This window comes from Bombina bombina, chromosome 1, assembly GCF_027579735.1.
Source record: "Bombina bombina isolate aBomBom1 chromosome 1, aBomBom1.pri, whole genome shotgun sequence".
Taxonomy (NCBI): domain Eukaryota; kingdom Metazoa; phylum Chordata; class Amphibia; order Anura; family Bombinatoridae; genus Bombina; species Bombina bombina.
Genome location: NC_069499.1, coordinates 461,532,021 through 461,546,715, shown reverse-complemented (window position 1 = coordinate 461,546,715; position 14,695 = coordinate 461,532,021). Strand labels below are relative to the sequence as shown.

The window sequence follows — 14,695 nt, the reverse complement described above, 5'->3', positions numbered from 1 at the left end:
CAGTTTGCTGGGCATTTTATTATTGCACTAGTGCTTGCAGAGAAGTGTGTTAGCCTCTTGCAAAAGAGTTAAACACATAGTCAATGTCAGTTCTGAGACAGCAATACACATCTGTGCAGACCCAGATGGGCTCATAGGACATGTTTATTGACAAGCCATTAGTGTATTGCTTTTCTGGAGATGACTTTGACTATGTGCTTAACATTTTGTTGGAGTCAAACACAGTTTTGTGTAAACAATAGCAATATTAAAACTAGCAGCATGCAAGCTCATCACGCTGAACAGTGCACTGACAAGCCGGTCTCACACAGCTGTCATTCAGTGAAAACGGCTGCAGTGCAACTGAACAACTAAATCTATGAAGCTCGTTCACAAAGTTAATGAGAACGAGCTTCATAGAAGCTGCAAAGAGTTTCCCTTTTATGCGCATGCTTGGAAGTGAAGGAGTGAAGCAGGGAGTGCGCATACAGTCTATATAGACAACGCGCGTTACAACATGGCGGCTAGCACCACATTCAGTAGGCGGTGGTTTAGGGGTAATATTGGAGCTGAAAAATAATTGAGCAGATGCTAGGAAAATAAAAAAAGTAAGCAACAATGTTTAATATAATACAAAAAGGTTTTAATAAAAAGTTAATCACAGAAAAAATGATGGTGTTTAGGTTCCCTTTAAGTTGTTCCTTCAGGTTAAATATTTCTTTTTCAATAGTAGTTAATGTTTCCTTACGTGATCTTTTTAGAATATCTAATAGTCCATTTGATGCTTTTTTTAGGATGTCAGACCACTCTAATTGTAGTTCTTGACTTAAGGTAAAAGTAAAATTTTTATTCAATTGTAAACCCTTTGGTATAAGGCCTTTGTTCGTGTATCTATTTAGAAAAACTAGTTCCATTTTTTGTTTTAACTCCTTCGTCATAGCTAATTCTAAATTGTGCATAATGTCTGAGATATTTGCAGTGTTTTCAAATAAATTGTTGCCTAAATTATTCTCATCATCCATATCCAAATAAATTTTGTCTCTAAATTCAAAAAGGTCCTCCATAGGTGTACTGTTATGATGTATGATATAAACAACTGGTAATATTACCCTATACTTAGTGTGACCTTAAGCAGCAACCAAAATAGGGATATAAGTTATAAAAAAGATTGGTAGGTATAAGGTGCGCTAAGTCAAAAAATATCAAACACCTCCCTTAATAGACAATATCCCTACTAATGTCTAAAGTGCATAATCTAGAATAGAAAAAAGGGGGGGGGAAGGGAGGGCGCTCACAGTTAAAGATATCAACACTGAATGTAAGATTTTAAAATAATTATTCTAGATCATCTATATAAAATATCAGTTTAAAAGGGACGTCTCCCTGTACACAGTGCTAGGTTAAAAATAATAAATAATACAATTTACTCAAAAAAAGGTCTAGAAGAATGAAATACACTTTGGATATAAAAGCTTAAATCACAAATCATGTGTATATCTATATGAGGTTACAATGTAGCTACTCGTTGTTAATGGTGCTTAAAATATATAAAGGAAGAAATATTATCTCTGAATTAATAAAACAGAGCTGTAGCAAAAAGTCACTCCGTTAAAAAGGAGAGTTAAAAGTTTCTGTGTGCACTATTGTCATATAGTGTTTGAGGCTGAGGTTGAAAAAAACACAGTCACATATGTCCAAAGAAGATATTGTAAATGCCCATATAATGTAATACTGGTGTTTTTAGAGATGTCACGAAGATGTAGTTATTCTACTTATTGCCTCTTATTAGAGATTATATGCTCCTTAAAGTGTAATAGTACATTACCCTTAACTTCTGGCAGCGATGTACATTCACTCGTTTGCTCTGTATTTTCCTCGAGCAAGTCGGGTTGGAAAGTTTTTTCCGGTCAAAGAGAGAGCTGATCCATCCGCTGCTCTTAGCCGTATAATGGAAATCCTCACAATGTATTCCCACAATGAGCCCTGCACTTAGTGCTTATGCACGCAGGGAAAAAGGAAAGATGCTTTGGGTATAGATTTATTCCTCCAAATGCAGATCCCAAGGATGGTGAATAATAAAAGTTCTTGAATAAAAAATAACCCGGGTTATATAGAAAACAGTAGATGAGGGTGTGAATATAGAAAGCAATGTGTCACAATCTTTACACTGCCACACAGTCGACGCGTTTCACCGTTCTATGGGCTTTTTCAAGAGCAGTGGAGGCAGATGTAACAGCCCCTTTTAAAGGGGTATCCTTCATTTTGATTGGTGACTGTCTCAATTGATAACTCTCTCTGGAAAAAGTGCGAACACAATACCACCTTAAGAGAGTTATCAATTGAGACAGTCACCAATCAAAATGAAGGATACCCCTTTAAAAGGGGCTTTTACATCTGCCTCCACTACTCTTGAAAAACCCGACTTGCTCGAGGAAAATACAGAGCAAACGAGTGAATGTACATCGCTGCCAGAAGTTAAGGGTAATGTACTATTACACTTTAAGGAGCATATAATCTCTAATAAGAGGCAATAAGCTCTGTATTTTCCTCGAGCAAGTCGGGTTTTTCAAGAGTAGTGGAGGCAGATGTAAAAGCCCCTTTTAAAGGGGTATCCTTCATTTTGATTGGTGACTGTCTCAATTGATAACTCTCTTAAGGTGGTATTGTGTTCGCACTTTTTCCAGAGAGAGTTATCAATTGAGACAGTCACCAATCAAAATGAAGGATACCCCTTTAAAAGGGGCTGTTACATCTGCCTCCACTGCTCTTGAAAAAGCCCATAGAATGGCGAAACACGTCGACTGTGTGGCAGTGTAAAGATTGTGACACATTGCTTTCTATATTCACACCCTCATCTACTGTTTTCTATATAACCCGGGTTATTTTTTATTCAAGAACTTTTATTATTCACCATCCTTGGGATCTGCATTTGGAGGAATAAATCTATACCCAAAGCATCTTTCCTTTTTCCCTGCGTGCATAAGCACTAAGTGCAGGGCTCATTGTGGGAATAAATTGTGAGGATTTCCATTATACGGCTAAGAGCAGCGGATGGATCAGCTCTCTGTTTGACCGGAACGTCTTTTGGTGACATCAGACGCCGGAAAAACTTTCCAACCTGACTTGCTCGAGGAAAATACCGAGCAAACGAGTGAATGTACATCGCTGCCAGAAGTTAAGGGTAATGTACTATTACACTTTAAAGAGCATATAATCTCTAATAAGAGGCAATAAGTAGAATAACTACATCTTCGTGACGTCTCTAAAAACAGCAGTATTACATTATATGGGCCTTTACAATATCTACCTTTTTTCTATTCTAGATTATGCACTTTAGACATTAGTAGGGATATTGTCTATTAAGGGAGGTGTTTGATATTTTTTGACTTAGCGCACCTTGTACCTACCAATCTTCTCCATTTACTTCTAAGGGGGGAATATGTGAACGGGCACGCGATATAGCTATTTGGATTACGCGGGTTAATGCATGCTAAAAATAAGTTATTTTGCAACTTGTAATATCTACGCAACCCCAAATGTGAAAGTGCCATAGCGTGCAGTGTTTTCACAACTGATTTGCCGCGTGATTTGTAATCTTGCCCAAAGACTGTAAAGGAATTAAAAAGTGCCTGGCACATGCATAAGGCTATCCTAAGAAAAGTAACATGTAATGTGGGTAGACTTGATCGGCCTTTTTGGTTCTCATCTATTGTCAAATTCTATGTTTATGTTTCTATGAACAACACTCAAGGTTCTTTTCAAGGGATGTGTCCCTTGACTGCAGGACTATACAATACAAAATTTCGTAAAAAAAATGACACTTTTAAATACTTTTGAAACTAACTCTCTATGCAGATCTTTTGCAATGCAGAGATTAGTTTCCGAAGTATAGTTAAAAAAAAAATCATGTCCCTTTCATAGATTCTTCCCTACATTTGTTTCACCCTCCTGTAGCTCTATATCTCTCTCTTTATTTATTTCCATTTGCCCTTTCTCATTTTTACTATTTTTTTAAGTTTATATATAACCTTTTTTTGTATCTTCCCATCCATAATCTTTACATGTTATTCTCTTTTCTTATCTTCTGTCTTAGCAGTATGAGATAGATTGTTTTAGACAAGATATATGTATTGTTTATTTACACAGAACATTTGTATTTCTTCTTGTGCTTTCACTATAGATGGTATTTATACTCTGAAAACCAAAGATGGTGTCTCCTACCAAACCTTCTGTGATATGAAGACAGATGGAGGAGGATGGACCTTAGTGGCCAGTGTCCATGAGAATAACTTACGTGGGAAGTGCACTGTGGGTGACCGCTGGTCAAGTCAGCAGGGGAATAATAAATTATATCCTGCAGGTGAGAGGAATTGGGCCAACTTTGTCACATTTGGATTACCTGATGGCGCAACCAGTGATGACTACAAGGTAACATATATTGGAGAAGTCTATGAGGTGCTGACATAGGAAAAATAAGATTTTTGCTTATGCTGTGGTTTTAAAATCCTCCAACCATTACACTTGAGATTTAAAAAAAAAAATAATAATAATAATGTTTCTGATTTTGTAGAATATCTTTACATGTAATTTTGGTACATTCGGTACATATACCTGTTTTTTTCCCAGAATCCTGGCTATTATGACATCTCAGCTAGTAACTTAGGCGTGTGGCATGTTCCAAATGATACTCCACTGTTTCTGTGGAAAAATTCTTCTCTTCTAAGATATCGCACAGAGAATGGATTCTTTACTGCCATGGGTGGAAACCTCTTCCAGCTGTATATGGTAATCATCACCAATAAATAAATGGTTTGTGTATGTTTTACATGTATTTATTTCACTGCATATAATGTTTAACATATTATTCTGGTTTAATTTTTGTTCTATGAAAATATAAAACAAAATGTAGATATCTTATGTTCATTCTAACGCTTTATGTACAATGTTATTACTAGTTACTGTTACCTCACACAATAAAACTGTATGATCTTCTTTAAGAAATACCCAGTGGCGTTTAATGCTGGATCTTGCCCTAAAAACAATGGACCTGCTGTACCTGTTGTGTATGATTTTGGAGATATCAAGAAGGCAGCCAATTACTACTCACCATTTGGCAGAAGTAAGTGTGTGTATTTATGTGCAGAAAAGGATTACATCTTTACATTTCAATCTGCCACATGACAAAGTCTGAATCATGTAATCAAAATGTAAAAATTTTAATCCAAGTTTCATTTTCATCAGTTGATGTGCAAGTGATAATAACAATAGCAGCTTTGCCCAACAACAGGAAAAGGTAGCTAGAAGTAGACTTATCTTTATCATCAATTACAACTGGTAGTATTACTGTGACAACATATACAGTGATACTTTATGCTACATCAGATTGTTATACATTGGAAAATACTACAAAGCTAAATATAAGCATAAAATGAAAAAAACTGAATATCTTGCCTAGGTGTGGGTGTGTCTATACATCACTGCGTACTAGATTACTCCACACATATGGAGACCTAACAAAAAAACAGCCTTATCCAACCAGTGAAGACCCATCCAGAGACTCTTCCACCCACATGGCTACCACTAAAAACATTTCGTACTCAATGTGACCCCCATCCAGTGCAATAATCATGGTTCCAGTGAAATCTAGTTATGTTTTTATGTTTGATTTAAGTCACAGTCTTGAGCTTTAGAAGCATATAGCCAGGGTCCTTTGCAATAATACTCCATTGTGACAATTTAAAGTGCTGAAATCCTTAGATATTTTAAAAGATTTGTGACTGATTGAGAATGATAAATTTGTCAGACTTTGGCCTTCATTTCAACCCTCATATTTTTTTGCTGAAATATAAATAAGCTGTATGGAAAACTTTCTAAATCTACTAATGCAATGTCCAGATCCAAAGGAGATTTATAAATAAATAACAATTCTGTACATTGTATTCTAATTACACACATGGAATTTTTAATCTCATAGGTAAAAGGGCTTATCACGGCAAAGAATGGGTGTAATTATATAAATTTAAATTTATAATGAATTCAAATTTAATATATCATTTTCTAAAATGTTTTTGAAAATACATCAGTTGCAGTTTTACCTCAATGCAAAGATGTAGATAAGAAATTTAAACAGATATACTGTTCCATATCTTCTAGAGACATGATACTGACTGGTTAATAAACCAAGATAGAAAATAGATGATTTTCAACAAAATGGTGGTATTTAGGATATATGATCAAGGGTGAAAATAACATTAAGGGGTAGATTTATCATTCCCCGGACGGACATGATTCGCTATAGCGAATAATGTCCGCTCTGCATCACTAAATGCCAACAGCATACGCTGTTCTCATTTAACATTCCACAAGCATTTATGGTGAAATGCTTGTGCAATGCTGTCCCCTGCACATTAACAGCCAATCAGCTGCTAGCAGGGGGTGTCAATCATCCCGATCGTATCTGATCAGGATGATTGCAGTCTGCCACCTCAAAGGTGGCGGATGAGTTAAGGAGCAGCAGTCTTATGACCGCTGCTTCTTAACTTACGTTTCCGGCAAGTTAAGATGTTTGTTTTACATACACACCGCACATCATTTTACAATAGGTGGCTCACTGGCATCATCAAAGTGACTGAAGTGGATACTTGTGCTTGGAAATAAAGAGCCAATATTCAAAGTGAATAAAAAACAAAGAAAAAACAGGGCGCAACTCCTCTAAGTGCAGTTGATCAAATAATACACATCATTTATTAACATTCACAATTAAAAACTCACAAGATACAACCCCAAACAATATGGGGTATGATATGGGCACTTGAGAACTATGTAGGTCTCTCACATCGATATCTCTTTAGGAATCAGAGTAGCAGAGTTCCCGGTTTCTCAGGTAGCCCAAACATCCAAATGCTAATAAAGTACAGATAAAGTACAAATAAAGTACAAATAAACTTTAAAGTTATAAAACCGCCAACGTTCATAAACAGCTGTACACTGACAAAGAAGCCAGCTATGTGTAACAGCTAATCGTGGTGGCGTAAAGACGGTGGGCGTGGCCTTACGCATTTCGTAGGGATTCCCCCTACTTCATCAGAGGCTGCCCACTTCATCCACAAGCCGTCTTAAATATGGCAGCAAAGGGCCGCCCCTCGTAATACTGATGTACTACTGCTGAACAGAGGGACAATGAATCACGGGACCTGAAAGCTACCATTAAGTAAATTAAAGCTGTATTGCATGACAAGTCTAAAAGTTCTTAAAAGACACACAATTTAACCGCATCAGGGTTCTTCTACATATACTACATCATCACCCCTTGTGGCACATAAAATATATTAATATGCATATTAAAGAACCAAGGGACTCTCTAATTGAGATACACTTCTCATACTGAAATAAACATAAATCTTGCAACCTAATTGATACATATAAATATAAAGGCAAAAACAAATATTCATGTGGAGCAATTGATTTATCTTATTTATGCTCATTATATACTATATTAATTTATTTAAAAAAACGTTATTAAAAATGTTAATACTAAAAATATATGTTTTAAAACCATTATAAAAACATAACAAAATGGATATATAGGTTAACACACATATCCTTTCTTTCTGACATATATACAAATTACTACAAATGATATCAAAAATAATTTATTTAGCATCTATATGTACATGTATACACATCTATAGTTAACATTTGAAAACAACAAAGATGGAATAAAATAAAACCATTATACACTTCAATCAATCATATAAGTAAAGGAAAATAAAGGGGTGGACATTGGCACCCAATACACCAAATATGGGGAAAATTGATTTATAAGAACCCAACTTAAATGAACATCCTATGACCTAATATATACATGTGAAAACTTCCACATATTATGTATTTGTTAAAAATGAAGAGGGGAAGAAAAAAGGGAGGAATTTAAATGTGTACCCCAACACTATTGAAGGACTGTTATTGACTCATACCATCCAATCATAATAATACCTTTTTAAATACCACTAAATCAAACTAATGTAAATACATATGTATGTTGAGTGGTGAAAATTGACTTATCAATCATAAAATATATATAAAAAATAAAAATGAAGATAAAATATCACTCAAGTCAATTTATGCAAACAGAACCAGAGTTCGAACCCATCCCAACAGTTGCTAACACTCCTTGGAATATATAGTGAATTGATCTATTCTTCAATGAGAAATGCAGCCAGATCTATCTCTAGCTCTAATGTATGCATTTTGAACTAAAAATCTAGATAGAAGGACATTATTAAGTGCTGAAAATAAGAAACACAAGAATAGGAAATCTGAAAATCAACCACTATTCATAACGAAATTTAATAGCGCTTCTAGACAGATAGAGAGCATTTTTAAAAAATATTGGCCAATTTTGTTGCAAGATCCTATCCTTAAAGAAGTACTAGCAGAGAGACCACAGGTAGTATTCAAGAAAAATCAAAATCTGAAAAATTTTTTGGCCCCCAGTAAATTATGAGAAAGTGTGAAACAAAAAAACTGGTTACAAAATAAGTCTACTGGTTTCTTTAAATGTGGGAGGAAAAATTGTTTAAGCTGCAAGCACATAGATAAAGACAATTCTCATTTTAAATCCTTTAGGGACAACAAAGTATATCCAATCAAAGAATATATAAATTGTAAGAGTACATATGTAGTCTACCATCTTTCTTGTTCATGTGAGAAAATATATATTGGGAGGACAAAGAGAAGCCTCAAGACTCGCCTCCGGGAACAACTGGTTAATATAGAAAAAGGTGTTCTGTCCCATGGAGTCTCAGCTCATTTTACTGAGGTCCATAATAAGGACCCCTGCAGCCTTAAAGTTAAGGCAATAGAAAGAGTAAAACTAGACATAAGAGGGGGTAATAGACTTCTCGCCCTACGACGCAGGGAGACATATTGGATTAGAACCCTTGGATCCCTTGAACCCAAAGGTATGAACCGAGAGATAGATCTGGCTGCATTTCTCATTGAAGAATAGATCAATTCACTATATATTCCAAGGAGTGTTAGCAACTGTTGGGATGGGTTCGAACTCTGGTTCTATTTGCATAAATTGACTTGAGTGATATTTTATCTTCATTTTTATTTTTTATATATATTTTATGATTAATAAGTCCCTTTTCACTACTCAACATACATATGTGTTCACATTAGTTTGATTTAGTTGTATTTAAAAAGGTATTATTATGATTGGATGGTATGAGTCAATAACAGTCCTTCAATAGTGTTGGGGTACACTTTTAAATTCCTCCCTTTTATCTTCCCCTCTTCATTTTTAACAAATACATAATATGTGGAAGTTTTCACATGTATATATTAGGTCATAGGATGTTCATTTAAGTTGGGTTCTTATAAATCAATTTTCCCCATATTTGGTGTATTGGGTGCCAATGTCCACCCCTTTATTTTCCTTTACTTATATGATTGATTGAAGTGTATAATGGTTTTATTTTATTTTGTTCCATCTTTGTTGTTTTCAAATGTTAACTATAGATGTGTATACATGTACATATAGATGCTAAATAAATTATTTATTTGATATCATTTGTAGTAATTTGCATATATGTCAGAAAGAAAGGATATGTGTGTTAACCTATATATCCATTTTGTTATGTTTTTATAATGGTTTTAAAACATATATTTTTAGTATTAACATTTATAATAACGTTTTTTTTAATAAATTAATATAGTATATAATGAGCATAAATAAGATAAATCAATTGCTCCACATGAATATTTGTATTTGCATTTATATTTATATGTATCAATTAGGTTGCAAGATTTATGTTTATTTCAGTATGAGAAGTGTATCTCGATTAGAGAGACCCTTGGTTTTTTAATATGCATAATAATATAATATATATAATATATTTTATGTGCCACAAGCGGTGATGATATAGTATATATAGAAGAACCCTGATGCGGTTAAATTGTGTGTCTTTTAAGAACTTTTAGACTTGTCATACAATACAGCTTTAATTTCCTTAATGGTAGCTTTCAGGTCCCGTGATTCATTGTCCCTCTGTTCAGCAGTAGTACATCAGTATTACGAGGGGCGACCCTTTGCTGCCATATTTATGACGGCTTGTGGATGAAGTGGGCAGCCTCTGACAAAGTAGGGGGAATCCCTACAAAACGAGTAAGGCCGCGCCCACTGTCTTTACGCCACCATGATCAGCTGTGACACATAGCCGGCTGCTTTGTCAGTGTACAGCTGTTTATGAACATTGGCGGTTTTATAACTTTAAAGTTTATTTGTACTTTATTTCCCTTCCAGTCAGCACAGGAAGTGCGTGGCACACACAGTGTGCACATTTGTGGAAACCGACTACAGTCCTGGAACTCTGCTACTGTGATTCCTAGAGGGATATCGATGTGAGAGACCTACATAGTTCTCAAGCGCCCATACCATACCTCATATTGTTTGGGGTTGTATCTTGTGAGTTTTTAATTGTGAATGTTAATAAATTATGTGTATTATTTGATCAACTGCACTTTGAGGAGTTGCGTCCTGTTTTTTCTTTGTTTTTTATTCAGCTATTATCCGGTCTCCAGTGGCGTGACATACATGAGGCAGCAACTCTGATAATGTGATTCTGCTATATCTTTGAAAGCAGCATATCCTTTGAATATAGAATTATTCTATCTCTATACCACACACTGTGTGTGCATATACAGTATAGTATACAGTATCACTATTTTGTTTGGGGCGCTTTTTGTTTTGTTTTGTGTATATCAATATTCAATGTGGGGGACATTTCCCCCTTCTTCCCTTGAAGGCCATGCATGTCTGTGAAACCAGAAAGTTCAATATTTTTTTTGGTGAAATCAAAAACGTTAATGTAAATGTTTCTGTGCTGTATGATCAGTGTATGATGTCTTTCTCTATAGAGGAATTTGATGCTGGTTATGTCCAATTTCGAGTTTTTAATGATAAAAAAGCTGCAGTGGCGTTGTGCCCCGGAATGAAGGTGCTTTCCTGTAATCCTGAGTATGTAAGTATGTAGCAAAAGAAATGTACAGATAATGTTAGATCTTAAAACAAAAAAAATCTGTTACAAAATGACAAAGAATTGATATTCTCCTTAACAGTGGATCACTGCCTTCTTGCAATCTCTCCCAAATGACTGAACAAATTAATCTTGTGAAATGTAGATGGCACAGGTCCCGAAAGATCACTTTGGATATGTAGATATCTCTGCTAACAAAGGAAATAGGCTTGACGTATATATATATATATATATATATATGTATAAACAAGTAGTAACTTACTCCATTAAAATCCAAATTCCAGCGATGTCACAGCAAAGAAACAGCCAAAAACACTGTGGTGTCAATAAAAATGAACAAAGCTTTTAATATTTAGCTCAGCTCAAGTATGTAGCCTGGGTCTCAACTTCTAAGATCTGTATATTAGAACCTTTGTATGTGGGTAATCACAAGGTGTTGAGTGAATTACTTTTTATCTTATCTGGAGGTTGATCATGTAGATAGGTGGCAAAAGATCCCATAACTGAGCCCTTGCAACACCCTCTTTCAAATGATTGGTCACATGATACTGTGCTACAGAATGGAAGATTTTTTAATCATTAGATACCAGTGAGTAATTTAGAACCTCCTCATTTAAATGATAGAGTCAACCTGACAACAAATAAAAAGATAATTAAAGTGTTTAACTTTGAAATACAAAATTAAATCCACACAATTATTAGACTTCATTTGAAGGAGGACTTGTTTTTCTAATGAGAGGTAGCAGGGTTCTCTATATATAACATAATTGATTTTAAAATAGTTAATACTTAATTGATTAGACATCAGGTTCAGAGAAATAAAAGGAACTGTGTCAAATAATTCAATATACATTACCAACAATAAACCAGCACAAAATTTATACTTCCACATTCACAAATAGTCTCTTCTTCGAAATTATAAATGCATGACCCTCTAGTTATCACAGGATCCATGTAATGCCCAGACTTATTAATAGTTACTTACTTAGGCAAATTGTATATTAAAAAATATTTTACTAAAGCTTTAAAATGTACTCTTCAAATACCAAAGTATACATGACAATTAATGTGTCGCTCCTTTGATTGATAACAATAGTTAACCTAAATACAGTATATAATGATGTTGCAGCAAAAAAAAACAAAAAAAAAACCCTACGATTTTTGGAAAATAGTATATGCTATGGCTGAAATCCCTCCATCAATGATATGAGATGTATTGTATAAAGAAACCTATAGATTCTTGGGGCCTTACGATCAGAAACTCACTGCCATGGAAAGAAATCACAAAAAAAGTTTACATTTTTTTAGACCTTATATTGTAATGTCTGTGTCTCTCATAAAGAATCTGCCTAGTGAGATAAACAACTCTCACGGTAAAATTAGTCTTTCTAAAATTCTTTGAGGTGTCTTGTACTGATAAGACTTCTTAGATCATCTCACCTGAGCGGAGAGCTTTAGATCATCAGTACCATGCAATTTTATACCAAGAAAATCAACAGAGAAATATATTTCTGTCTGAAACACCTTTACCAATTCCCTAAACTAAATTAATGCAAGAAGAACACCTGGCTTGATCTGCTTATCATTTTAACAAAACTTGGTTGAATGTGTTGAGTACATATAACGTTTCTCATGAAAAAGCATTCAGAATAAAACAATCACTTCAGTGAACTGAAATTAGTTGGACTTTTGGAGCAATACTGTGCACATTTTATCAATTCATTTTCTATTTTATTTTAAATTATTTTTTAAGTAAGTTAAATAAATAAAGATATTATTAATAAAGTATTTGCATTTCTTTCATCTTATAGCACTGTGTGGGAGGAAGTGGCTTTTCTCCTGATCCAACAAAGTGTGGAGATTTTCCAGGCCATGACAGTGGTGGTTCTGGAAAACCTAGAGCTTGGAGCAACAGCAAGGAGATAACAGAGGCTGCTGTGCTTCTCTTTTACCGCTGACCATCACCTACAATGTTATACCTTCTCAGCTGAAATTCATCTGTTATTGACTAAATAAAGCTATTTAGCAGATCACTATTTGTTTGTCTCACTCTTTGGTCCTTAAGGACTAATGTATTAGAAAAAAATAACACAAAAAGATTGCCATGGTACTCAGTTCAGATCTGACGGATGAAACTATTTTATGAACTCTATTATGAAGATCAAGGATAGACTTACTCTGCCTAAGCGCAATTTCCCTCAGTTTTCAAGCTATTTGTGTCTGGCGATGTAGCTACTATCATTAGTACATACCACATTTTAGAGAACTTTCCTGAGACATGATTAATGTTAATCGCCTGAATGTTGTCTTGGTGAGTTTTGATAGTCAATATTTAAAGGGACATTATAGTGCTGGGTACAATTACAGTAGCACAGTTACTACTCATCATGCTATTGTTTCTCCTCCTGTGCCGGCATCTCTCTTTAAAGACGTTCACTTGTTTTAATCCAAATCCAATACAGAAGCCAGTAGGTAAACCTCTGCATTTTTATACGGGGCACTGCCATCTCGGTACGCACATATTGTTGCATCCTGTGACAGAAGTAGTGCATTTTCACAGGTCAGTGATGCTGCTGAATTTTTGAGAAATGCACCTTGTACTTTGGGTTAGCTCACAGAAAAGAAAACAATATCACTCATCTATAAAAGTGCACTACCTCTGTCACTGGATACATGAATACTTAAATTCCAAGATGGCGGCGCCCAGTATTAAGATGCAGATCTTTACTAACCAGCACATTTTAACTCCTTCACTACCGGGACTTTCCGAGAAAAACTTGCCCAAAATACCGGAGAATTTTTAGCATTTTTGTTATCACTCAATTTAAACAGAAATAGACCCTTGTTTTTTTTTTATTTACCTGTCAAAACTATATATATATATATATTTTAAGTAGACAACCCAAGGTATTGAACTAGGCCCATTTTGGTATAGTCACCATTTTACCACCAAATGCGATCAAATTTAAAAAAAAAAAAAACTTTAGGTTTCTCATTGAAATTATTTACAAACAGCTTATGCAATAATGGCACAAATGGTTGTAAAAGCATATCTGGGATCCCCTTTGTTCAGAAATAGCAGACATATATGACTTTGCCATTGCTTTTCTGTAATTAGAAGGTCACTAATTGCAGCTATGCAGCACACTTCTATTTAGGAAGCTTGTAAGGTTCATTTTAGCTTTAGGGGTATATTTATTAATGTGCGAGCGGAAATTATATTATGTAGCTGTCTGCATTTATAATTGCACCAGCAGTTCTTGTGAACTGCTTGTGCAATGCCGCCCCCCGCTAGCAGGGGGTGTCAATCAACCTGATCGTATTTTATCGGGTTGATTTCTGTCCGCGGCCTCAGAATCAGTGGACAAGTTATGGAGCAATGGTCTTTAGACCGCTGCTTCATAATTTCTGTTTCCAGTGAGCAATACAGAGCTTGATAAATCGGCCCCATAGTGTAGAGATTACCCTCCCACCTGATACTTCTTACCCCTTGATACCTCTCAAGCAGCTTTCTCGCCACCCCATCTTAAGTACTGGCAGACAGTTTGCCAATACAAAAATAAAACTTTTTTTTATTTTTTATTTTTCTGCAGTGTAGGTTCCCCCTAACCCTCCAATCTCCCTGATCCCCCCTCAAACAGTTCTCTAACCCTCCCCCTCTAACTGTTGCCGCC

The 14,695-nt window shown here is 35.1% G+C and overlaps 1 protein-coding gene across 1 annotated transcript; it reads left to right on the top strand.

Moving 5' to 3' along the window:
* The first annotated feature begins 282 nt into the window (after window positions 1-282).
* On the top strand, window positions 283-13,057 carry LOC128638272 (intelectin-1b-like). The gene is made up of 6 exons (XM_053690140.1): window positions 283-587; window positions 4,160-4,339; window positions 4,606-4,764; window positions 4,978-5,098; window positions 10,903-11,006; window positions 12,833-13,057. Exons 2-6 carry the CDS (start codon window positions 4,259-4,261, stop codon window positions 12,977-12,979), a joined length of 612 nt encoding a protein of 203 aa, XP_053546115.1. The 5' UTR covers window positions 283-587; window positions 4,160-4,258; the 3' UTR covers window positions 12,980-13,057.
* Window positions 13,058-14,695: the final 1,638 nt, after the last annotated feature.

Bases quoted from the DNA above. Each gene is read 5' to 3' on its own strand.
- LOC128638272 (XM_053690140.1), top strand. From the start codon at position 4,259: ATGAGAATAACTTACGTGGGAAGTGCACTGTGGGTGACCGCTGGTCAA. The intron at 4,765-4,977 runs GTAATCATCACC...ATCTTCTTTAAG, and splicing joins ACCTCTTCCAGCTGTATATG to AAATACCCAGTGGCGTTTAA. The intron at 11,007-12,832 runs GTAAGTATGTAG...TTCATCTTATAG, and splicing joins TTTCCTGTAATCCTGAGTAT to CACTGTGTGGGAGGAAGTGG.